Source organism: Silurus meridionalis, chromosome 7 (assembly GCF_014805685.1).
Source record: "Silurus meridionalis isolate SWU-2019-XX chromosome 7, ASM1480568v1, whole genome shotgun sequence".
Lineage (NCBI taxonomy): Eukaryota > Metazoa > Chordata > Actinopteri > Siluriformes > Siluridae > Silurus > Silurus meridionalis.
Window position 1 is genome coordinate 27,420,366 of NC_060890.1, and position 26,634 is coordinate 27,446,999.

Consider the following 26,634-nt stretch of genomic DNA (forward strand, 5'->3'; position numbering starts at 1 on the left):
ATTTCACATTTTCAAAAAGACCTCCCCAATTTTGACCAATTTCAGCTATTTAGAAAGTAATTCTGACTGAACACATTAATGTTACACCATGATGATGATGATGATGATGATACTAACAATACATTGGACTGTAGTCAAGATGTGGGCTGCTCATTGCCTCATTCCAGGAAAAAGAAAAAGTATTTATTATTAGAACATTACATCCTTCATGTGCATGTTCTTCTTACCGTATAGTTTTTGGAGAGCAGGTGGGTGATGTTTTCATTCCTCCATTGCGTTGTTTTTTTTTCGGTGACAGAGTGGACTGCTGCACCACCGGGGCGTCCATCGCTGCACACACAGTGAATATTACAGTTAAACACCATCAAAACAATGGGAAACACTCGTACACAGCACAGCTACAGAGAAACAGAGAATCAGAGAATCAGTTTATTACCAAGTATGTTTGCACTCACAAGGAATTTGTTCTGGTAACAGAAGCTACCAGTTGCACATTTTTTAAGTATAATTGAAAAAAAAAAATAATAATAAATAAATAAATATAAATTTATTGGACATCTTTATAAAGAAAATAAATAAAGAGTATTGTTGCAGAGAAAAGGACAGCTTTAGATGAGTAAAAGTGGAATTACACATATTTGTATTTATATTGAACAATGGGGAGAACATGTAAGTGTTCATGAGGTCGATTGTCTATTGGAAGACACGTCTCTTGTCCCTGCTGTCCTGGTGTTCGGTGCTCTGTAGCGTCGGCCAGACGACTGGTGTTCGGTGCTCTGTAGCGACGGCCAGACGACTGGTGTTCGGTGCTCTGTAGCGTCGGCCAGACGGCTGGTGTTCGGTGCTCTGTAGCGTCGGCTAGACGACTGGTGTTCGGGACTCTGTAGCGTCGGCCAGACGGCTGGTGTTCGGTGCTCTGTAGCGTCGGCCAGACGGCTGGTGTTCGGTGCTCTGTAGCGTCGACCAGACGACTGGTGTTCGGGGCTCTGTAGCGTCGGCCAGACGGCTGGTGTTCGGTGCTCTGTAGCGTCGGCCAGACGGCTGGTGTTCGGTGCTCTGTAGCGTCGGCCAGACGGCTGGTGTTCGGTGCTCTGGCGTCGGCCAGACAACTGGTGTTCGGTGCTCTGTAGCGTCGGCCAGGCGGCTGGTGTTCGGTGCTCTGTAGCGTCGGCCAGACGGCTGGTGTTCGGTGCTCTGTAGCGTCGGCCAGACGGCTGGTGTTCGGTGCTCTGTAGCGTCGACCAGACAACTGGTGTTCGGTGCTCTGTAGCGTCGGCCAGACGGCTGGTGTTCGGTGCTCTGTAGCGTCGGCCAGAGGGCTGGTGTTCGGTGCTCTGTAGCGTCGGCCAGACAACTGGTGTTCGGTGCTCTGTAGCGTCGACCAGACAACTGGTGTTCGGTGCTCTGTAGCGTTGGCCAGACGGCTGGTGTTCGGTGCTCTGTAGCGTCAGCCAGACAGCTGGTGTTCGGTGCTCTGTAGCATCCACAGCCAGGTGTGACAGGTGGCGCTCAGAACAAAGATCTGGGTTAGTTTGTTCTGAGGACTGTGTTGGGATGATGCTGTTGAAGGCCAAACTGAAGTCCACAAACAGGATCCTTACATAAGTCAGTTTGTCCGGTTTGTCCAGATGTTGCAGAATGAAGTGCAGTCTGATGTTTACCACATCGACCACAGACCTGCTTGCTTGGTAAGCAAACTGCAGGGGGTCCAGCAAGGGTCCAGAGATGTCCTTCAGATAAACCAACACCAGTCTCTCAAATGAATTCATGACCACAAACATTAGAGCAATCAGTCTGGAGTCATTAAGTTCAGTCATTTGTGGGGGTTTTTTGGATGGGATGATGGTGGAATGTTTAAATCAGGCGGAAACTTCACACAGTTCCAGTAATCTGTTAAAGATCTGTGTAAAGATGGACACCAGCTGGTCTGCACAGGTTCTTAGACAGGCTGGTAAAACTCTGTCTGGTCCTGGTGCTTTCCTTCTTTTTGTTGGCTAAAAACTGATAAAACCAAAGACATGGTTGGGAAGAAAGCTCATCTCGCTCCCCCATCCTGACCATGTTCTACAGAGGGACCATTAAAAGCATCCTGAGCAGCTGCATCACTGCCTAGTTTGGGAACTGCACCAGATCGCAAGACCTTACAGAGGATAGTGAGGACAGCTGAGAAGATCATCAGAGTCTCTCTCCCCTCTATGTACACCACACACTGCATCCGCAACGCAAACAGCATTGTGGACGACCACACACACCCCTCACACACACACACACACACACACACCTTACACACACACACACACACACCCTCACACACACCACACACACACACACACACACACATGATGCACTTTATGTGGCGAGGACATGTACTTTTGGCCATAACCCTGTGTTCTGTATGTAGCTCTGTGTTCTGTGTGTAGCTCTGTGTTGTGTGTGTAACTCTGTGTGTAGCTCTGTGTTCTGTGTGTAGCTCTGTGTTCTGTGTAGCTCTGTGTGTGTAGCTCTGTGTGTGTAGCTCTGTGTTCTGTGTGTAGCTCTGTGTTGTGTGTGTAGCTCTGTGTTCTGTGTGTAACTCTGTGTGTAGCTCTGTGTTGTGTATGTAGCTCTGTGTTCTGTGTGTAGCTCTGTGTTCTGTGTGTAGCTCTGTGTTCTGTATGTAGCTCTGTGTTCTGTATGTAGCTCTGTGTTCTGTGTGTAGCTCTGTGTTGTGTATGTAACTCTGTGTTCTGTGTGTAACTCTGTGTTGTGTATGTAGCTCTGTGCTCTGTGTGTAGCTCTGTGTTGTGTATGTAACTCTGTGTTCTGTGTGTAACTCTGTGTTCTGTGTGTAACTCTGTGTTGTGTATGTAGCTCTGTGTTGTGTGTAACTCTGTGTTCTGTGTGTAGCTCTGTGTTCTGTGTAACTCTGTGTTCTGTGCGTAGCTCTGTGTTGTGTGTGTAGCTCTGTGTTCTGTATGTAGCTCTGTGTTGTGTATGTAGCTCTGTGTGTGTAGCTCTGTGTTGTGTATGTAGCTCTGTGTTCTGTATGCGCTCTATGTTCTGTGTGTAGCTCTGTGTTGTGTATGTAACTCTGTGTTCTGTATGTAGCTCTGTGTTCTGTATGTAGCTCTGTGTTGTGTATGTAGCTCTGTGTTGTGTGTAACTCTGTGTTCTGTGTGTAGCTCTGTGTTCTGTGTAACTCTGTGTTCTGTGCGTAGCTCTGTGTTGTGTGTGTAGCTCTGTGTTCTGTATGTAGCTCTGTGTTGTGTATGTAGCTCTGTGTGTGTAGCTCTGTGTTGTGTATGTAGCTCTGTGTTCTGTATGCGCTCTATGTTCTGTGTGTAGCTCTGTGTTGTGTATGTAACTCTGTGTTCTGTATGTAGCTCTGTGTTCTGTATGTAGCTCTGTGTGTGTATGTAGCTCTGTGTTCTGTGTGTAGCTCTCTGTTGTGTATGTAACTCTGTGTTCTGTATGTAACTCTGTGTTGTGTATGTAGCTATATGTTGTGTATGTAACTCTGTGTTCTGTATGTAACTCTGTGTTCTGTATGTAACTCTGTGTGTAGCTCTATGTTCTGTGTGTAGCTCTGTGTTCTGTATGGAGCTCTGTGTTGTGTATGTAACTCTGTTTTGAGTATGTAGCTCTGTGTTCTGTATGTAGCTCTGTGTTGTGTATGTAGCTCTGTGTTCTGTGCGTAGCTCTGTGTTGTGTATGTAGGTCTGTGTTGTTAATGTAGCTCTATGTTCTGTGTGTAGCTCTGTGTTCTGTATGTAACTCGGTGTTGTGTGTGTAGCTCTGTGTTCTGTGTGTAACTCTGTGTTCTGTGTGTAGCTCTGTGTTGTGTATGTAGCTTTGTGTTGTGTATGTAACTCTGTTTTGTGTGTAGCTCTGTGTTCTGTGTGTAGCTCTGTGTTGTGTGTAGCTCTGTGTGTTGTGTATGTAGCTCTGTGTTCTGTGTGTAGCTTGTGTTCTGTATGTAGCTCTGTGTTCTGTATGTAGCTCTATGTTCTGTGTGTAGCTCTGTGTTGTGTGTAGCTCTGTGTTGTGTATGGAGCTCTGTGTTCTGTATGTAACTCTGAGTTCTGTATGTAGCTCTATGTTCTGTGTGTAGCTCTGTCTTTTGTGTGTAGCTCTGTGTTGTGTATGGAGCTCTGTGTTCTGTGTGTAACTCGGTGTTCTGTATGTAGCTCTGTGTTCTGTATGCGCTCTATTTTTGTGTGTAGCTCTGTCTTTTGTGTGTAGCTTTGTGTTCTGTGTGTAGCTCTGTCTTTTGTGTGTAGCTCTGTGTTTTGTGTGTAGCTCTGTGTTAGGTATGGAGCTCTGTGTTCTGTGTGTAGCTCTGTGTTGTGTATGTAACTCTGTGTTCTGTATGTAGCTCTGTGTTGTGTATGTAGCTCTGTGTTCTGTGTGTAGCTCTCTGTTGTGTATGTAACTCTGTGTTCTGTATGTAACTCTGTGTTGTGTATGTAGCTCTATTTTCTGTGTGTAGCTCTGTGTTGTGTGTGTAGCTCTGTGTTGTGTGTATGTAGCTCTGTGTTGTGTATGTAACTCTGTGTTCTGTATGTAACTCTGTGTGTAGCTCTATGTTCTGTGTGTAGCTCTATGTTCTGTGTGTAGCTCTGTGTTCTGTATGCAGCTCTGTGTTCTGTATGTAACTCTGTTTTGTGTATGTAGCTCTGTGTTTTGTAAGTAGCTCTATGTCCTGTGTGTAGCTCTGTGTGTGTGTGTGTGTAGCTCTGTGTTGTGTATGAGCTCTGTGTTGTGTATGAAGCTCTGTGTTCTGTATGAAGCTCTGTGTTCTGTGTGTAGCTCTGTGTTGTATGTAGCTCTGTGTTCTGTGTGTAGCTCTGTGTTGTGTATGGAGCTCTGTGTTTGTGTGTAGCTCTGTGTTGTGTATGTAGCTCTGTGTTGTGTATAGAGCTCTGTGTTTTGTGTAGCTCTGTTTTGTGTATGTAGCTCTGTGTTGTGTATGTAGCTCTGTGTTGTGTATGTAACTCTGTGTTGTGTATTTAGCTCTGTGTTGTGTATGTAACTCTGTGTTGTGTATGGAGCTCTGTGTTGTGGATGGAGCTCTGTGTTTGTGTGTAGCTCTGTGTTTTGTGTGTAGCTCTGTGTTGTGTACGGAGCTCTGTGTTGTGTGTAGCTCTGTGTTGTGTATGTAGCTCTGTGTTCTGTATGTAGCTCTGTGTTGTGTATGTAGCTCTGTGTTGTGTATGTAGCTTTGTGTTCTGTGTGTAGCTCTGTGTTTTTAATGGAGCTCTGTGTTTTGTGTAGCTCTGTGTTGTATGTAGCTCTGTGTTTGTGTGTAGCTCTGTGATGTGTACATAGTTCTGTGTTGTGTATAGAGCTCTGTGTTTGTGTGTAGCTCTGTGTTCTGTGTGTAGCTCTGTGTTGTGCGTAGCTCTGTGTTCTGTATGTAGCTCTGTGTTGTGTGTAGCTCTGTGTTGTGTGTAGCTCTGTGTTCTGTATGTAGCTCTGTGTGTGTGTGTAGCTCTGTGTTGTGTGTGTAGCTCTGTGTTCTGTGTGTAGCTCTGTGTTCTGTGTGTGTAGCTCTGTGTTGTGTGTGTAGCTCTGTGTTGTGTATGTAGCTCTGTGTTGTGGATGTAGCTCTGTGTTGTGTATGTAACTCTGTGTTTAGTGCGTAGCTCTGTGTTATGTGTGTAGCTCTGTGTTGTGTATGTAACTCTGTGTTGTGTATGTAGCTCTGTGTTGTGTATGTAGCTCTGTGTTGTGTGTATGTAGCTCTGTGTTTGTGTAGCTCTGTGTTGTATGTAGCTCTGTGTTGTGTATGTAGCTCTGTTGTGTGATGTAGCTCTGTGTTGTGTGTGTAGCTCTGTGTGTGTGTAGCTCTGTGTTGTGTGATGTAGCTCTGTGTTCTGTATGTAGCTCTGTGTTGTGTGTGTAGCTCTGTGTTGTGTGTGTAGCTCTGTGTGTGTGTGTAGCTTTGTGTTCTGCATGTAGCTCTGTGTTCTGTATGTAGCTCTGTGTTGTGTGTGTAGCTCTGTGTTGTGTGTAGCTCTGTGTTGTGTTTAGCTCTCTGTTCTGTATGTAACTGTGTGTTCTGTGTGTAGCTTTGTGTTGTGTGTGTAGCTCTGTGTTGTGTGTGTAGCTCTGTGTTGTGTGTGTAGCTTTGTGTTCTGTATGTAGCTCTGTGTTTTGTATGTAGCTCTGTGTTGTGTGTGTAGCTTTGTGTTCTGTATGTAGCTCTGTGTTTTGTATGTAGCCCTGTGTTGTGTGTGTGTAGCTCTGTGTTCTGTATGTAGCTCTGTGTTGTGTGTGTAGCTCTGTGTTGTGTGTGTAGCTCTGTGTTGTGTGTAGCTCTGTGTTCTGTATGTAGCTCTGTGTTGTGTATGTAGCTCTGTTGTGTGATGTAGCTCTGTGTTGTGTGTGTAGCTCTGTGTTGTGTGTGATGTAGCTCTGTGTTCTGTATGTAGCTCTGTGTTGTGTGTAACTCTGTGTTGTGTATGTAGCTCTGTGTTGTGTGTAGCTCTGTGTTGTTTGTGTAGCTCTGTGTTGTGTGTAGCTCTGTGTTCTGTATGTAGCTCTGTTGTGTGATGTAGCTCTGTGTTCTGTGTGTAGCTCTGTGTTGTGTGTAACTCTGTGTTGTGTGATGTAGCTCTGTTCTGTATGTAGCTCTGTGGCGTGTATGTAGCTCTGTGTTCTGTATGTAGCTCTGTGTTCTGTGTGTAGCTCTGTGTTGTGTGTGTAGCTCTGTGTTGTGTGTGTAGCTTTGTGTTCTGTATGTAGCTCTGTGTTCTGTATGTAGCTCTGTGTTGTGTGTGATGTAGCTCTGTGTTCTGTATGTAGCTCTGTGTTGTGTGTGTAGCTCTGTGTTGTGTTTAGCTCTGTGTTGTGTGTGTAGCTCTGTGTTCTGTATGTAGCTCTGTGTTGTGTGTAGCTTTGTGTTGTTGTGTGTAGCTCTGTGTTCTGTGTGTAGCTTTGTGTTGTGTGTAGCTCTGTGTTGTGTAGCTCTGTGTTGTGTGTAGCTCTGTGTTGTGTGTAGCTTTGTGTTGTTGTGTGTAGCTCTGTGTTTTGTGTGTAGCTTTGTGTTGTGTGTGTAGCTCTGTGTTGTGTGTGTAGCTTTGTGTTGTTGTGTGTAGCTCTGTGTTGTTGTATGGAGCACCAGGGTTCAGGAGGAACGTTGTTTCACGTCACTGCGAGAGATATATATTATTAAAATGACAATAAAAGCTTTTTGACTTGTTAATGTGAGAGGTCATTCTCTCACACACACACACACACACACACACACACACACACACACACACACACACAAAGTCAGTTAATAAATAAAGAAGAAAAGTTATACTCACTTGATTTGATATATCCGTTATAGTTACTTTTGGCTGAGAGGAATGGAAGGCAGAGATAATGTTATGAGAATAAGGACAGTGTGGATTGAAATGGTGAGTGAGTTGTTAAAGCAGGTTCAGATCTACAGATCTACAGAACTACAGCTACAGCCAGCAACTGAATGTTGTGTGAACCTCAGGCCTCATTTATCATCTGGGTGTAAATGTTCACATGGCTGAACTGCTACCAGATTTACAATGTTCTGCTGATATTCCTGCTCTTTTAAACGTACCTGCATATACTTTTACATACAAAATAAATCAAATGTGTTGTGGGCGAAGCTGAGTTTCATTTACAGAGTTTCTGCAGAGTTCCACGTCAAATTTAAGACTTTTTAAAGCCATACAAATTGAAATGTAAGACCAATATCACAATATCAAAAACACATGACTGACCTTAACAGAGCCCTAAATTAATGTTATTTTCAAGCCAAGTGTCGCTAAACTCGCGCTTTTCCATCGCTGAAAAATTTTATTCATTTACATCCGTGGTACAAAGAGAGATTCGCTCTAATAACATGAACCTGATCGGCTGTTGCATGTTGGTCTCTTTTGTAATCGTAATACAGGGAATTATAATCTGGACTCGTGAAAGAAAGAACTACAACACCACGGAAACTAACAGGCAGAAACATTCTAAAGTCTTGCGCCTCCTAAATCTGGTGTATGCAATCTCCTAATAATGCAGCTCAGCTATTGCAGAGAATTGATTTTGTAGAGTGCCATTATTTCATTCCAATTAAATAAAATTTTGGGGATCTTGAATCGTTTGCCTCGAAAGACATTAAATTTTACAAAATATTCATGAAAATGTGAGTAAGTTTAGAAAGTAAACGTAACCGTGAATTCAATAAGACTTAATGGGCTCGTATTTATAGCCTTTATATGGAAAACAATTCCCAAACAAAAAGAATAGCCTTTATTTGTCACATATACGTTACAGCACAGTGAAATTTGTTCTTTACATATCCCAGCTTGTTTGGAAGCTGGGGTCAGAGCACAGGGTCGGCGTCCCTGGAGCACAAAGGGTAAAGGGCCTTGCTTAAGGGCTCAAGAGTCTCAGCTTGGCGATCCTTGAACCCCCGACCTTCTGATCAGTAACCCAGCACTTTAATCACTGAGCTCCCACTCCCTGAGAACTAAAGGTTCCATAAAATGGCCTTCGTTGTGTAAACGTTCCCACGAAGAATAATAATGCACAGATTTGTTCATATCTTGTTGTTTGATAAATAAGGCCCAAGTGTGTGAGAATAAGAGCACAAGCATTAAGACTGGTTAGTAAACAGATCTTTATGCTGTTGGGTTAAGGAACTGAATTGCTGTCTATAGTAATGTAAAAATAAAAACATGTTCAAATCCAGCAGAACATCAGAATGAATAAAGTGGAGACGGTTAGTTAGATATTTAATATAAAAACACAAAAACATGCAATTAAACAGCCAAAAGCTCACAGCCTCCACTAACCATGTATGCAGACGAGTGTAAGCACAGCACAGCGAGTAAGAACAGCACAGAATAAGAACAGTACAGCGAGTAAAAACAGCACAGCCTCAGCATTGTGATGCAGCCATGTGTAGGTGAGACGGCTATGGAAGGACTTACAGGAGCGTAAAGTGGCTGATTTATCGCTAACAGAGGTGGGAGAAAGAGGCAAGGTACAGGACGGAGTCTTCATGTTACTACGAGTGCTGCGAGACGTGCACGAGCAGCCACGATCAGCCTCACCGCAACCTAAACAACACGCCAGGCGTATTCGCCCACTGCCCACCGTCTTGGCTGAAGTCATGGACATGAATAAGGGGAATAAGAAGAAAAGGTATATGAGGAACTTAGAACTACAGAAGGATCATTTATTGAGCTCTAACAAACTAAATATCCTGCTTTGAATCTTGAAGAACCTGAGAAATGCACACTGATAACACAGTAAGGGGACCCGACATTATGAGGTGGTATCAAATAGTTTGAGACTCACTCTTTTTTACAAGAAAGTACTTTATTTATTTACATGTCCATACAATCACCTTCAAAATAGTCCCCTTGCACAGCAATACAGTGCTCTCAGAGTTCAGCTGGAACGTGTTCTGAAAGTCTTCAAATCTGGTGAGTAGTGTGTGCACGAGTTGCTGAATGGTTTCAACATTTTCTGGAGTTGAGCTCATCGAAGATCTTCCTGATCTCTTGTTTCCTTCCGGTGATGTTCTTCCGCTTTTGAAGCGCACATGCCGCTCAAAACATCTCGAATGGCTCAGCTTCACCATATGTTAAACATACGTCACGTCAATCATCTCTGTGGCAGATTTGCCTGATCAGTGGCAGAATTTCAGATTTGCTCTGTGTTTTAACTTACTGTCCGTGATGAAATCGCAGACGTGGGAATGCAGGTGGGTCAGAACAGCACCAGTTACACCATTAGTGCACTTCTTTATCCGCAGTGAGCCCAGGCGGAGCTGAAGGAAGACACCTGCTGGAGGTGAAGCACATCCTGTGGCAGGGTTAACAGCCTGACCTCCTGGCGGCGCTGAGGAGGGACGGCACCATGTAATAAGATGTACACTGCCATCCTAAGGTCGAGGCCCTATGGTTGTCAGGGCCTGCATGACGCGGCCTGCTTGCAGGAGAAGACAACCCTTAGGTCCACCGGCTCCTTGGGCTTGAGGGGGCTTGGACTGTGCCTGCTGAGCAGCCCTTTGGGAGCGATGGGCGAGATACCGCTAAAACACCGCTGACTTCTTTTTGGCCTCCTGGAACTTGTTAACAACTGCACTTATGGCATTGCCGAACAAGCCAGAAGGGGCCATCCGGGCATTCAGCAGAATAGCCCTGTCCCTGCAGGAATATCCAACAGGGTGAGCCACAGATGCCTTTCTGTGGCTACTAAGGCTGACATGGACCGCCACAAGGCCTATTTCCTTGGTGGCCCTAGGGGCTAGGTCAGCAGCACGACAGAGCTTCTTAATATCGTCAGCCCCAGAGCTGAATCCCTCGTCCATTTCCCGCAGCAGGTCAGCCTGGTATGCCTGCAACACACTTATCGTGTGGAGGCAACCCGCAGCCTGACCCACTGCCGCGTAAGCCTTGCCCACTAAAGCCGAAGTGGCTTGCAACGGTTTAGTGGGCAATACTGGGGCCTTAAGGGACAACGGTACACCTGGGGAGAGATAGCCAGCTAGAGTCTCTTTCACCCGTGGCATCGTCCCATAGCCGCACTCTTTCATTCCCACCACGTTTGCATACAGCGAGACTTGTCAGGTGAAGAGGCGGGCCGCATACGGGCTATCCCAGGACCTGGACACCTCAGTGTGCAAATCCCGGAAAAAACGGCAGACCCCAGCGTGGAGGCTGTGACGCAGGGTGCAGGAGGTGCTCGTCCAACTTGCTGGGTGTGCGCTGCTTCCGCTTTTCAGCCAACTAGCTCAAGCTTGGACACGGCCCCATCACTACCTCCAGGAGCTCCTCGTACAGCACAGGCTTGAAAGGAGTCCGTGGGCTTGCTAGCTCGGAGGAAGAAATGTGGAGCGCAACGCTGCTCTTGCAACTGCCGAAGGGCATGCTTCCCTCAGGGAATGAGTGCTAGAAGTTGCAGGTGAGGTAAGAGCAGGGCCAGGATCACGAGGGAGAGCACTCTCCTTGCAGAGTGAGCGGAGAGTGCGCATATCGGCTACAATGCGAGCAGCCGACTACCTCGAGAGCTGACTGAGCATGCTCCTCTCCAAAGCAAACGACACACCGGCTGTGTGTATCAGCCAGTGCTGCTCTGTTTTTACCTTTTTTTTAGATTTAGATTTGGTGCAGGTAGTTACATGAAGCCAGTGGAGGGAAAACAGCAACTAAACAAGTATCTTAGTAGCCTCTGTAAAGGGAAATGTCCAGATCCTCCTGGTGTTGGAACCTGCATGACCAGGTCAGCTTTTTAAATTTAGAAGAATAGGATAATCAGGAACCACCCAATGGAACTGTCATTTGCCCAGAGGAGCTCCAGGAATGCAGCTCAGCTCTGCATTGCTGGAATTTAGTTTGGGTTTCTTCCATGACAAGATCCGTACAAAAATGAGTGGATAAGTTCAGTGTCATCAACATAACCATGGTATGAAAAGCAGGCAAGAACCCAACCTCAGTAAGAAAGAGAGCATGGAAAGAAACCAGAAGAGGAACACCAGTGAAGCATGAAGCAAATGTGAATCTACTTCATTTCTCTTTAATTCTGACACTTTCTATGATGGACAGGAGAATCTTCTGATTGGCTTAAGGTCAAAATAAATGAGAACCAAACACAGTTTGTCTAATCTACTGGCTTTTCATTTAAAGGTCTAATAACAAGTCCTAGAGAACTCCAGAACTACAGAGGAACCTAGTACTGGGATTAGCAACTATAAAGGAGACCAGCTGTAACCACTGATAAACCAAAAAACAATATGACGAGATGCCTTGAAATCTAGAACCTAGTAGGATACATTTTTGAGCCCTAAAAACCTTAGAACTATATCAGGACCTAACAATGGATTCTGAAGAACTTTAGATGTCTAGAGGAACCGGTACTAAGCCATTAGTAATACCTAAACTATACACGATACTTCTTATCTAATAGCTGCAGAAGTGCATGTAGGTTCAGGATGTTGGACATGAAACCTGTAAAGGGAACAGAGCTTTGGTGTAAACCCACATGGAGGACGAGACAATTAGCACAAAATCAAATCAACCCACTGACATTCCATGAGCAGGTAGCAGTTTCAGAAGACTTTCAGTTCAAGAGTGACATATAACACAATGTTTTTTTTTTTAAAGATTTCATGCATCATGCACAAACACGCAGGTCATGCATGACTTCCATCAGCTTCTGGATCTACAGACTCCATCAAGAATACGACTAATTCATAAAACACCATTTGGAAGACCTTCTGATAGCAACAAGGTCTGGTCTAGCGAGAACGTTGGAAGTGAAATATTACATGCAGCCACAGTAAAATAAACCAGAACCTTCACAGGAGAGAAGAAGTTTAGAAGTTTTTACTCACAAAACATCACTAACAGACATGAACCATAATTGAGAGTCAAATCCATGGCAGCAGAAAAGCAGGAACATGTCAAAAACGTCAACAACATACATGTAGAAGAATCACAAGAAGACTTTCATCGTGTGTGATGTGGCTCAGCAAACCTTTCAGACATGAGGAGATTTTTGGGTTTGCTACAAATTTGAGTATACCTTCAATAAAACCCTTGAAAGCTTTACTCAAGCGAGTGCTACCCAGTCACCAAGGGTTCCATATCTTCTTTAAGAATGTAAGCACTACCAGAGGAACCACCAAAGAACCTTATAATCTAAATGTGTAAATGTAGTGTACAGTAGATATGGTGGACTGTGTGGAGACATGGAAACTGCTGACATTGTTAAAACTCACATCGTTTGCATCCGCACTTCTTTATCCTTTTAGGGTCTGTGATGTCATCATGACATGCTTTGCAGTAGTAAAGAGCTCTGAGGAGACAGAAAGATGGCGAAGAATTTTACATTTTTATTTACATTCACATTTATAACATTTCACAGCTGCCCTTATCCAGAGCCACTTGCACTTTTATCACTTATACAGCTGAGCAATTTAAATTTTACATTACAGCTTTGCTCAAGGGCCTTGCTTAAGGGCCCCTCAAGGGCCTTTCAGTGGTGTCTTGGTAGTGCTGGGACATTTATGGCATTTGGCAGATACACTGATCCAAAGCAACTGACATTTATGCCATTTTTTCACCTGAGCAGGTAAGTGTTAGGGGCCTTGCCCAAGGGCCCAGAAGTGGTCACCTGGTGGGGCTGGGATTTGAACTTATAGCCTTCTGTTCATTTCTAATTCATCATAGTGACCACACTCAGATCCATCTTCAGAGTTTAACAATAATAATAATAATAATAATAATAATAATAATCTTAATTTTATATGTTGCCTTAAAAAGTTACATCTTAAAGTGCTTTCCAAACATAAAAAGGGAAATGAAATGAAAAAAAAAAATCAATAAATAAAATACTACTACTAATAAAAATAAGTCAATAAAATAAACATCACAAAAATAAAAAATCACTCCTGAAAAAGTGAGTTTTAAGAGCAGATTTAAAGCACAAAGGATCTCAGAGGGGAAAGAGTTCCACAGCTCTGGTGCATGTGAGGAAAAAGCCTGATCACACATCCAAAGTGTGTAGACAGTTCAACGTTGTGACAAGTAATGAGGTGCTGCACCGTGTAGGGGGTTTGAAGGTCAGTATAGGAATTTCAAAATCAGTCTGGAATCTGACAGAGAGCCGGAGCAGCGACTCCGAAACCGGAAGAACACAGTGCACTCACCAGACCTGCTCTCAGAATCCTGTCATTTATTTAATGGAGATTTTAAAACCCCAACAAGCAAAACATCACAGTAGTTGATGAGTAAAAAAAATTTATAATTATACTGTTTTTCTGCAACGTTTTTAACTCTTGCAGTGTTTCAGAGATGAAAAATTACAATTTAAACTGTATTCTGAACACGACAGTCGGACTGAAAACAGATCCTCGTCTAATTTTAAACGTAAAAAAAAAAACGCTTTGTTAGTTGGTGTGAACAGTCCATTCTGAAATGACCCTCATCAGTGCTCAGGCTTCAGATATGATACTGACTTCAGTGCTATCCAGAAGCTACGTGAGAGCTATGCAGATGTGGGCGGAGCTTGTCTAAAACAATACGTTTCAATTGGTTAGAATGTGGAGCGATGTTATGTCAAGTGTTGTTCTTTCGGCTGCTGCCATTAGGGGGCGCCACAGTAGATCATCCGTCTCCATACCCCCCCCTTGTCCTCTACATCTGCCTCTTTCACCCAACCACCAGCATGTCTTCCCTCACCACATCCACAAACCTCCTCCTTCAGAACACAACCTTCCCATTTATCCGGGCTTGAGACCGGCACTAAGAGTGACCTGACTTGTGTAACACTAATGGCTGGGTTTAACTGTTCCATGCTACTACACTTTATTATCTATTAAACACAACCAAAAATCTAAATGTAAATAATGTGGAGCTCAGAAGATGTGATTAAATACCTCTTCACTTCTTTGGCATCGCTGGCGATAAAGAAACCCAGTGTTCCTTCCTGCATCTTTACATGATTGCCTGGGTTAATAAGAGTGCTGCGACACACACACACACACACACACACACACACACACACACACACCATATAAATAAAGAAGTAATTACTCTCTCTGTAAATATATACATAATCCAGAAATGTTACCCTGAGCCCTGACCTGCTCTCTCTCTGATCAGATTTATATTCGATCGCAATCAGGAGGAGCTTCAGCTTCACATAACACAACCTGCAAACAAAAATCATTACCCATGTAGAGAAAGTGCACAAATAATCATAATAATAACAACAATACATTTTATTTCACTTTTGCTTCTCGAAACATTCAAAAAACATCAAAATCATTAAAAACAAGACGACAAGCAGCAGTTTAACTGTTCAGATTGATCAGAAAAGCTGAACAGATGAGTTTTTATGGCGTGAGTCAGACAGTCGCTCGCTCATAGAGATCGTGGAGGAGAATTTCAAAAATGAGGAGCAGCCCAGCTAAATGCCCTCAACCCCATAACTACTAAACGAACAGAAGGCAGAACAAAGGGAACAGATGAAGAAGATCTGAGAGTGCGCTTCGGGATTTAATATGAAGCAAGTCGGAGAGGTATGAGGGTGCAGGATCATGAAGATCTTTAAAAGTGAGAAGCAGAATCTTGTACATTATTCGATATTAGACAGGAAGCCAGGGTAGATGACGAAGAACAGGAGAGATCTGCTTGATGGAGGAGCTTCTAGCTGAGTTCTGGGCCAAGTGAAGTTTATGAAGGAGTTTGTGAGGAAACCCAAACAGGAGAGAGTTACAGTAATCAATGTGTGAGGTAACTACAGCATGGACAAGAAGAGCTGAGGAACTGGATGTGAGGAACAGACAAAGACGACTTATGTTCCACAGATGGAAGTACGCAGACCGGGTAATATTGTTCATGTGCTTCTTGAAAGACAAATAGAGCAGAAAAAACGACAATAATGTAAAATTAAATAATAATAATAATAATAAGAAGAAGAAGAAGAAGAGAATACTTACTCACACACCATGGGGAACGTTAATCCCACAAAGGCACTGGACAGGTACTCTGTGTACATTTCATTAGCTACTCCTTCCAGGTAATACTTCTGCCACGTGTCCTCTTCAATCTGAGGGCATCAGGGCAAGACATACACGTGTGATGAGATCTCAGTAACAACAGCTCTGACTGTAGTGCAGGTTCATAGTAACGCCCTTGTTCTGAAGGTCATCTATGATCATTACTCAGTGAATTATTGTAGTACTTATAGAACATGAACGGAGGAAATCTGCAGTGTCAGCACTGTTTCAGTCAAAGGTAAAGCTGTAAATGTAACGTTTTCTGGAACAGCGGACGATAAAAAGCTGCTTTAATGTCACAACAGGAATCGCTTTACAGACAATACAAACAAGTAAATACAAACAGATAAAAACTAAATGTTGTATAAAGAAAAAAACGTATTTTGTGTGGTAAAGGAACTGCTGTGTACAGCTGCTCTCATGGAGGTTAGAACCGACGTTTCACAACATTTAATATAAACATAAATGTGTCGTTATTTAATTTAATAGCAGCCTGTAATTGTTCAAATTTTAGCTGCAATATAAAGATCCTGCTGCTGTTCTTCTACTGGAGCCTGATGGATTGGTTATGAAATGTTCTGGGTGTAGTGTGTGTTGATACCTTGATGAAGGACCTCATGGAGAAGAGATTCGCTAGCATGGTGGAAAGCCCTTGTGCTAAGCAGCTCTGAGCAATAAAACCCAGCTTCAGTTCGGCCAGACAAATCGCATCATCACCTTCCTTCCAGTTCCAGCTCGGGATGTTCAACAGGTGAGCCTGCAACCCCAAAACACACTATCAGATGTGAAGTGTACTGCAATTATACTTTTTATTATACAACATTACTATACTACAGCTATACTTCAACTATACTACAACTATACTACAACTATACTATACTACAGCTATACTACAACTATACTACAGCTATACTTTAACTATACTACAACTAAACTACAGCTATACTTCAACTATACTACAACTATGCTACAGCTATACTTCAACTATACTACAACTATACTATACTACAGCTATACTTCAACTATACTACAGCTATACTTCAACTATACTACTGCTATACTTCAACTATACTACAACTATACTTCAACTATACTATACTACAGCTATACTTCAACTATACTACAGCTATACTTCAACTATACTACAACTATACTACAGCTATACAACAGCTATACCTCAACTATACTACAACTATACTACTGCTATACTTCAACTACACTTCAACTATACTACAGCTATACTTCAACTATACTATACTATACTACAGCTATACTTTATCTATACTACAACTATACTACAGCTATACAACAGCAATACTTCAACTATACTACAACTATACTACAGCTATACTTTATCTATACTACAACTATACTACAGCTATACAACAGCAATACTTCAACTATACTACAACTATACTACAGCTATACTTTATCTATACTACAACTATACTACAGCTATACAACAGCAATACTTCAACTATACTACAACTATACTACAGCTATACTTAAGCTATACTACAACTATACTACAGCTGTGTCAACTATACTACAGGTTTACTACAGCTATACTTCAACTATACTACAGCTATACTACAGCTATACTACAGCTATCTGTCAACTATACTACAATTCATTTTAATGATTGCATTATACACTATATTAGTTGTTTGTGTGGCTTGTTTGTGTAGTATTTTATTCCTACTCCAGGCTCTGTAGTGCATCACCATGCCCTTTCTCACCTTATTGTGGTACTGTAGCATCTGTGTGATGATGCGGATCTTTGGATGGTAGTTTTTAATAGAGATCACTCTGTCAGAAACAAATAAATACAACCAAGTCACTTAACTGCTTTGTGAAAACACATGAGAATTAAGAGCTCCTGTTAAACAGATGCTCAAGCGAGTTCCATCACTGCGTCTCACCTCATGATGTTGGACGCGTCCTCTGCGTCCGGGTCTGCGCAGTATTTATTGGCTAATATTAAACATGCGTCTGCTGATTCAATCTATACAGCAAACCCAGAAAATACACACCATGGACTGTTAATGCCTTCATAATCCCATACACAGATGTGAAGGTGTGAAGTAAAGCAGTGTGTCAGTGATTGCGCACCTTGACCCGGGCCAGGTCGTGTGGGTTCAGGACCGAGCCCTGGTAGAACTCTACCTGAGTGAAGTGGCGCTTAAATAAGGCTTCCAACTCAAGATTAGGGGAAATACTGCAAAAAACACACATCATATGACTGATTTCAACCTAAAAACTGGATTCCTGAACATCTAGAATGTATAAATCTTATTATACTTCATTATGGTTTTGTGAATCTACTTAATAAAACAATTATAAATAAATAATATCATAAATAATCTGCAATATAATACAGATCTATATTTTAAGATGAACTTGAAATAAATTTTATATAAACATTTAAAAATGGTCATTTGGATGATGGAATGGCATTAGTTTATCATAATGACACATAAATAGACATTTATATCAAGAAACTGGCTTTTCAAATCTATTTTATATTTAATAATATACAGTAACACTGTGATATAAAATTGATATTATACCCCCCCTAACACACACACACACACACACACACACACACACACACACACACACACACACACACAATGTTCACTCACACACACACAATGTTCACTCGTTTTAAAACAGGGTGCACTTACTTATGGAGAAAAACTATTTCTACATTGACATCGTCCCTGTCCTTGTGAAGGAAGTCTTTAAGGAAATTGGAAACACTTTCCAGGTTGATGTGACCACACACCACTATATGCCTGTGAAATCAAACACACAACTGTGATCAGGAAAACAAAAAAACATTCTTGAACTCTATTGAACACTAGCAAACACTTCTGAACTCTACCAAACACCTAGAAACACTGCCAAATATCCCTTAACACTACCAAACACTCCTTAACACTGCAAAACATCCCTGAACAATACCAAACACAGTCCTGAACACTGCCAAACACTCCTGAACACTGCCAAACACTTCTGAACACTGCCAAACATCGCTGAACACTATTAAACCCTCCTGAACACTGCCAAACACTCCTGAACACTGCCAAACATCGCTGAACACTGCTAAACACTGCCAAACACTCCTGAGCACTGCAAAGCATTGCCAAACACTCCTGAGCACTGCCAGGCATTGCCAAACACTACCAAACACTCCGAACACTGCCAAACATGGCTGAACACTACCAAACATCGCTAAACACTATCAAACACATATAAACTCTCCTTTAACACTACCAAACAGTCCTAAACACTGCCAAACACCTAGAAACTCTCCTGGACACTATGAAACACTTCTGCACACTAACAAACACCCCTAAAACACCACCAAACAACTATAAACTCTCCTGAACAAACAACAATAAACACACCTAGACACTACCAAACACCAGTTAAAAACTCCTGAACACCACCAACCACCTGTAAAACCCATGAGTACTACCAAACACCCCTGAACACTACCAGACACCTATTATAACTTATGAACACTAGTAAACACCTATCATAATTCCTAATCATTTCCAAAAACATAAACACTAACAAACACTACTGAACACCTGTACATGTCACCTCCTGAAAAATACTAAACACAACTGAACACGATCAAACACCTAAAAACACTAATAACCACAAATAAAACACTAGTAAGCACCTTAGAACACTCCCAAACACTACCCAAATTACTAAACAGTCCTCAAACTACCGAAAACTCCTGCGATGAGCTTTTCAATAACAAGTGCATTATAAGTCTATAAAAACTAAACCCTTTGTTTACATTAAGATATAAAAAAACACTGTCTGACTGATAAGCGTGTTCTGTAAACTATAAGCATGTTCTGTAAACTGTAAGCGTGTTCTGTAAACTATGAGTGTTTTGTAAACTGTAAGCATGTTCTATAAACTGTTAGCATGTTCTGTGATCTATGAGATTGACATAAGATTCACAATGTGAATTAATTATGTAGTGAGTTGTAGGTAAAAACAATGATTTAAAATGCAGTACAAGCCACACCCACAAAAGACAACAGAAGAGGCTGCTGCATGTGTACAAGCAACAAACTACAAGCGCAATAAGAAACTCATCTCCTACTAGTGTGAACTGATAAGACACAGACGGACAGACGATTAAACGCTACATGTAAACAACACTAAAAGCCACAAACACACAAGCTTCAGTTTCCTCTGAAATAAATGTAAGTGTGACAGCAGTAACAGCAACAGGACACCAGGGGTGCTAATGAGGTAAGCACCATTTTCCCCCAAAGTTTTAAACTTAAATCATAACCTCAAAATTCACAAGCATGAGACATGAACATCCTGTCTAAGAGAAGACTTGCTTAGATTTTCTAATCTTTCCTAAATTCTAAAACTGTGTCCAAAACGCTAGAACTGTGTCCTACAATCAGTGTCCTGCTCTTTGCATCCTAAACTTTAAAACAGTGTCCTAAGCCCTAAGATTTTGTCTAAACCTGTGTCCAAAATACCAAAACTGTGTCCTGAATTCTAAGAATGTGTCCTAAACACTAAGATTGAGTCCTAAACAATAGAACTGTGTGCTAAACTTAAAGACTGTGTCCTGAACTTTAAGACTGTGTCCTGAACACAAAGACTTTGTCCTGAACATTTAGACTGTGTCCTGACAATAAGACTGTGTCCTGAACATTTAGACTGTGTCCTGACACTAAGACTGTGTCCTGACACTAAGACTGTGTCCTGATCTCTAAGACTGTGTCCTGATCTCTAAGACTGTGTCGTGTGCTGCTGATTGATTGCAGCTTCGTCTCTCAGTGGTGTCTCAGTACGAGCAGTGAGCTGTGGTTAGTGTGACTTACTTTCGGCCTCGGGTCGAGTTATACGTCCCGGCGTATTTCTGGCGATTAAGGATGAGAGCAGCGATTTCTGGCACGTAGCGAGCGAACATGGCCTACATGCACGAGACAAAAAATCAAAAGAAAAGGGGGCATGCAGGCGGGAATCGGCCGACACACAAACACACCGTACTTACTTTCTCCCATTTACTGCACTATAGGAACCGCCATATTTCTTACGGTTTCCTATTAATTCTATGATTTCAGGGACGTAGCTGGCAAACATGGCCTGAGGAGAGGACAGGAGACAGAGGAAGAGACTGAAGAACAGATGAACGTTAAAGGAATCAGAGAAGGAAGTTTTCTTTCACAGAAAGTGGGACAAAATTAGTTTACAGAAATAACAGGGAAAGTTGAAAAACATGGAATGGACCATCTACACTAAATGCCAAAAGTATTGGGACACCCGAATTTTTAACCCAGATGTGGTTCTTCCAGAACTGTTACACAAAGTTACATACAATATCAGACGTCTTTGGACCATTAAATTTGCCCCTCACTTGAACTGGGAGACGCAAACTTGTACCAGCATGACAATGGACCTGTGCACATCTCCCTAAAGATCTGCTTTCCATGGTATGGAGTGGGAGATCTCCCTTGTGGCTGAATGAATATATTATAACAGCAAATACAGACTCAATGTGGAATGGGCTGTTCAAAAATATTCATGTATCAACGATCAGGTGTCCACAAACTTTTGGTACTATAGTGTATCTCCTAAATGCCTTCAGTCAGCTAAGACATGTTGAGTGTCAGATGTATGTTCCTAATCCTGTATCCTTCAGGACTAAAACAGTGTTCAGGTGAGACTAATCCCACAAAGACCCTCCTGTAATAATCACATTATCCAGCTCCAGGCTGAGTAAGGCTTAGCTCCTGTGAGGTGTGAGCTAGATTGTGTTAAGTGACCCCACACGTGGGCTGAGTGAGGGCATCAGGGGCACATTCTGTGTTTGAATGATTGCAGTGTGAATGGTCTCAGGGTTCAGAGGAGAGAGTGGAACTGAAACCGGAGAAGAGAATGAAGACTTTACGCCATGTTTAATCCAACAAACACTCGCTCATGGCAAGGCTGGAGACCAGAAACATCTGCATCACACACTCCAACAGTAAGACTATGTCCCCAAATCTAAGACTCCATCCATCCAAGCTCCTGTCTGAAAATGTAATAGTTTGTCCTAAACACTAAACCTGTGTCCCAGACACTAAACCTGTGTCTTTTACACAAAAAAACTGTGTCCCAAACACTAAACCTGTGTCTTTTACACCCCAAAACTGTGTCCCAAACACTAAACCTGTGTCTTTTACACTAAGGCTGTGTCCCAAACACTAAACCTGTGTCTTTTACACAAGAAAACTGACCCAAACACTAAACCTGTGTCTTTTACACTACAACTGTGTCCCAAACACTAAACCTGTGTCTTTTACACTAAAGCTGTGTCCCAAACACTAAACCTGTGTCTTTTACACAAAAAACTGTGTCCCAAACACTAAACCTGTGTCTTTTACACTAAAGCTGTGTCCCAAACACTAAACCTGTGTCTTTTACACAAAAAACTGTGTCCCAAACACTAAACCTGTGTCTTTTACACTACAACTGTGCCCTAAACACTAAACCTGTGTCTTTTACACTAAAGCTGTGTCCCAAACACTAAACCTGTGTCTTTTACACTAAAGCTGTGTCCCAAACACTAAACCTGTGTCTTTTACACCCCAAAACTGTGTCCCAAACACTAAACCTGTGTCTTTTACACTAAGGCTGTGTCCCAAACACTAAACCTGTGTCTTTTACACAAAAAACTGACCCAAACACTAAACCTGTATCTTTTACACTACAACTGTGTCCCAAACACTAAACCTGTGTCTTTTACACTAAAGCTGTGTCCCAAACACTAAACTTGTGTCTTTTACACAAAAAGCTGTGTCCCAAACACTAAACCTGTGTCTTTTACACTAAGACTTTCACCAAAGTCCTGTCTGAAACTAGAATAGTTTGTTCTCAACACTAGGACTGTGTCTTAAGCACCAAGACTGCATCCTTAACACTAAGAATATGACCAAAACACAAAGGCCATGTCCTTATCACAAAGATTGTGTTCTTATCTCTAAAACTGTGTCCCAAATTATAAGACAGTTTTCATAATACTAAGACTGTGTCCTGAACTTGAAATGTCTCTTGAACTTTAAGACCATATCCAACATTCTAATAGCATGTCCTTAACGTTGTGTTTAGACAATATGTGTTGTATACACTAAGACTGTGTATAACTTCCAAAATCTACAGCAGTGCCTGCAGGATGGGACACTTGTGATGATGAGATGTTTCTCCTCAGCCCTTCATGAAGGTAGTTGGACATTTTGTTGAGGAACTAAGGAGGATCTCCCTCTTTCCAGGAAATTCATGTGAGTTAGAACAGAGGAATTATAGGGATCTTTTAAAAAATCATAAACACCAAACGCACAACACATCTGGATTAGGACAGGATCTGAAGGGACATTATTCAGAGTTCTTCTGAGAGAAGTACAATAGGTGCTTTACCAATCCACCGAGGATGAAGAAGACCATAAAGAGACGCCCGAGTGTAGTTTTAGCGCACACATCTCCGTAACCCACAGTGGACATTGTCACCATCAGCAAATACACACACTCCCAGTAGGACAGCTGCTGGAAGTTCTGGAAATTTTCCCACGGATCACCTGAGTTTTCCACCTGAAATATCAACACAGATTATCGAAAGTGAAGATGGACTGGTGCTGATGTTCTGACATGTTCATACACTATGGGATTAACCGCAGACCTTCAAACTGGTTAAAAAACACGAATGATGAACAACAACTAAATGTCCTGAGAACAAACAGAATTTAAAGATAAACACTAAAACTTTGTCCTAAACATTAAGACTGCGTCCCAAAATAATAAGACTTTTTCCTATCTTTAAGACTGCATCCTAAACACTAAGACTGTGTCCTAAACACTAAGACTGTGTTCTAAACACTAAGACTGCGTCCTACACACTAAGACTGTCTTACAGGGACAGGGACAGGGGCGGGGACAGTATTGATTTGAATAGTGAATGTACACACCAGGTGTATGAAGCCTGCAGCCGTTAGCCACGTGCTAATAAAGATCGAGCACAAGTTCACCAACTTTATGGAATTGCTAAAGAGATAAAGATAAAGAAATGTGTTAGAGGAAGAAGACTTCATCATCATCATCATCATCACCATCATCATCATCTGAACATCATTTGTGTAACTGCAACATCTCTAATCCATGGTGTATGTTTACAGTAAAGCATCAGACAGTGTGATGTTCAGGTGAGACAGAAGTCCTACCTGGTCTTCAGGATATTCAGAAACTGTAGGATTTCGGAGAACTGGATCAGCCGTAACGCTCTCAAGAACCTCAGACCTGAAATCAGGAACACACAAGAGCAGAGAGACCTGCTGAGGACATGATGATGTACAAACACACACAGCTCTCATGCACTTGTTTACTGCTCACCAGTAGGTGGCGCTTTTTCAACACCATGTACAGCTCCACTTTATACAGGCAAAAGTATTAGTACACCTGATTCTTCCAGGCATACGTGTACACAATTGTGTAGGACGTCTTTTGTATACTGGAGCATCAAATTTTGCGTTTATTTTACATGAATGAATGTAAACACTGGCTGCACCCCAGACCCAGACCCCAGACCCCAGACCCCCAGACCTCCTCACCTTCTCACCTACATCACTTCCTGACTTTACTCACACTCTTGTAGCTGAATGAATCTCCACAAAATCTAGTGGAACATCTTCCCAGAAGAGTTGGTGGAATTATAAGAGCAAGTTTGTAACTCAATGAGGAATGAGATGTTCAGGTCAGGTGTCTTTGGCCATATGGTAAAAATAAATAAATACCAGACCATCTGGACCACCAATCAAACATCTTCCTGGAAATCCATTATAGATATTGTTTTTCATAATAACCGAATTATATGGGATGCAGCTCTAGTATTTTTATTTTTTTAAACCAACAGCCAATCCTGTTTGAGCTACACGTTGCAACACCCACATCCAATCTGAACACCAGACAAGAGCTACTAATAAAGCAAAAGAAAGAGAGAGAGAAAGAGAGAGAGGGAGAGAGAGAGAGTGAGAGAGAGAGAGAGAGAGAGAGAGAGAGAGAGAGAGAGAGAGAGAGAAAGAGAAATAGAACAATGTAGAGTATTTTTTTAAGCTGTGGAGAATCTCTTACTGTCTTCACTCTCTCTTGTCTCATCAAGAAAAAGTCACATGACCTCCAGCTCACACAAACTCTACCCTTTTCCAGGTAAATAATCTGCAAACTTTATTCTCAGCTGAGTCTTGAATACACAACAAACCAAAGAAATGGATTTATTACGAGGTGGAATTAAAAAGTTGCAAGACTAGTTTTGTAACATGCCAACAGATGGCAGCACAAGGCTGCACGCACAGTCACAGGGAGTGCCACCCTTCATAAGACAGTGTGCCAAACATGACTCATGCGACATGGGGATCGCAGACGGTGCTTGAGGCGCTTTAAAAAGCACACGTTCTAGAGGAACACTGGGAGCACTGAATTACTGTGCAAAGGGAATCTTTTTAATGTGATCGTGTGGAAACAAAGATAAATAAAGCACTTTTTTTGTAAACAGAGCGAGTCTCCAAACCTTTTGATGCCACCTCGTATTAATTTGAAGGTATTGTAGACTGGGACACGCCCAGCAGGCATCTGGTGTGTGTGTGTGTCATTAGATTGAGCGTGAAATGGAACCAAACCTAGCAGTTAAACGAATGAGAACGCGTGACCCGTCTTACCCCAGTACACTAGAACATGGAGACAGGAGGAAAGTGTGTGATACACTCCATCTCCCTGAGTTTCCTCCCTGACCGGAGTGTGTGTGTGGCTCAGTTTCACTCTGTATCCGTTCTGAAAGAGATCACCACATGACTTCTTGCGTCTCCATGTGTGTTGAACAGCCTCCGACTGTGTATCTCCGTCCGGCCCACGGTACACCAGCATCTTGGTCGGGATCATGATGGATTAATGGTGAAATATGAGGTCCTGTGAGAGCTCGGGGTCAGAACGGGAACCTCACAGCACAGAGTCAGGCTGTAGATCAGCTTCCAGCTTCTCCTTCACTGATCCAAATCCCTGTAACACTGATAAATACCAGACAATCTGGACCACCAATCAGATGTCTTCCTGGACATCCATCATGAACATTGTCTTCTACAATAACTCAATCAGCATTTCAGTCATGCAGGAACTGATCAGAATCTTTGCTTATGATCAGGTCATTCTGATGCTTTGTTTATGATCGCTTACTCTCTCGCTCTGTCTTTCATCAGGAATGTACAGCACGGACACAAGGAACTTTCCAGCAATCAGCAATATTGATCTTCCAGATATTCAGACGATCACAGATCATACAGAAACACGACGTCGGAAACAATCACAAAACTGAACCTGGTAAGGGTTTTGAAAATTTTACAAATATTTTTAAATCAGGGGCGATCTTCAGTCCTACCGAAATCCAACCGATTTCCAGTCCAGGAAGATCAGACAGAAGGCAACAGTGAAATGTTTCAAACCCTGGTCATGATGGAATGTAACACCATCCTGCTTCCTAAAGACATTTAAAAACCCAAACAAATGATGTGAGCGATGTTCAGCAGTCAGATCAGAACTTTAATAAAATCCAAACAGAATTTCATCCAGAAGCTGTAGATGATCTGATGATCAGCTGCTTTTCTCATGGACTTTCCATTTAAATAGATCAGCAGAAGAGTGAGAAATCAGGATCATGAGCTTCCCTTTGATCAGCATGAGAGTCTTGTTCTGGAAACAAATCAGTCCAAAGTAAAGATCCAGAGGATCCTAGTAAAAGTTCCTACAAGAATATCAGGGAGAGCCAGAACTCCAGCAGGTAGAGAACAACTATGATGCAGGATTGAGAAAGCAGGAGGACAAAACCCTCAGTGCAGATCAGATTATAACCCAAATCACATAGCATGAGATTAAACTCCACTCGGCCTCCATCAGCAGATTAAACTGTAATCCCCTTACACACACACACACACACACATTTTATATATATATATATATATATATATATATATATATATATATATATATATATATATATATATATATATAGAGGAAAATAAGTATTTGAACACTCTGCTATTTTGCAAGTT

At 42.2% G+C, this 26,634-nt stretch overlaps 1 protein-coding gene across 12 annotated transcripts in view; it reads right to left on the minus strand.

The window, feature by feature from the left end:
- LOC124388457 (calcium-activated potassium channel subunit alpha-1-like) overlaps window positions 1-26,634 on the minus strand; it is an 89,684-nt gene that overhangs the window by 17,291 nt on the left and 45,759 nt on the right. For 2 of the 12 annotated variants that reach the window (XM_046853087.1, XM_046853079.1), the window contains exons 6-22: window positions 23,761-23,836; window positions 23,509-23,584; window positions 22,964-23,134; window positions 20,389-20,480; window positions 18,202-18,312; window positions 17,627-17,732; window positions 17,437-17,519; window positions 17,254-17,323; window positions 16,116-16,271; window positions 15,455-15,564; window positions 14,597-14,665; window positions 14,390-14,476; window positions 12,731-12,807; window positions 12,344-12,352; window positions 8,934-9,107; window positions 7,293-7,325; window positions 228-330 (exon numbers count right to left, since the gene is read on the minus strand). In XM_046853087.1, the coding sequence (XP_046709043.1) occupies window positions 228-330; window positions 7,293-7,325; window positions 8,934-9,107; window positions 12,344-12,352; window positions 12,731-12,807; window positions 14,390-14,476; window positions 14,597-14,665; window positions 15,455-15,564; window positions 16,116-16,271; window positions 17,254-17,323; window positions 17,437-17,519; window positions 17,627-17,732; window positions 18,202-18,312; window positions 20,389-20,480; window positions 22,964-23,134; window positions 23,509-23,584; window positions 23,761-23,836 (1,603 nt within the window). Of the gene's footprint in view, window positions 1-227; window positions 331-7,292; window positions 7,326-8,933; window positions 9,108-12,343; window positions 12,353-12,730; window positions 12,808-14,389; window positions 14,666-15,454; window positions 15,565-16,115; window positions 16,272-17,253; window positions 17,324-17,436; window positions 17,520-17,626; window positions 17,733-18,201; window positions 18,313-20,388; window positions 20,481-20,561; window positions 20,654-22,963; window positions 23,135-23,508; window positions 23,585-23,760; window positions 23,837-25,251; window positions 25,571-26,634 lie in introns of those variants that run through there. The other 10 variants (XM_046853086.1, XM_046853078.1, XM_046853077.1 and 7 more) reach the window with 8 other exon arrangements.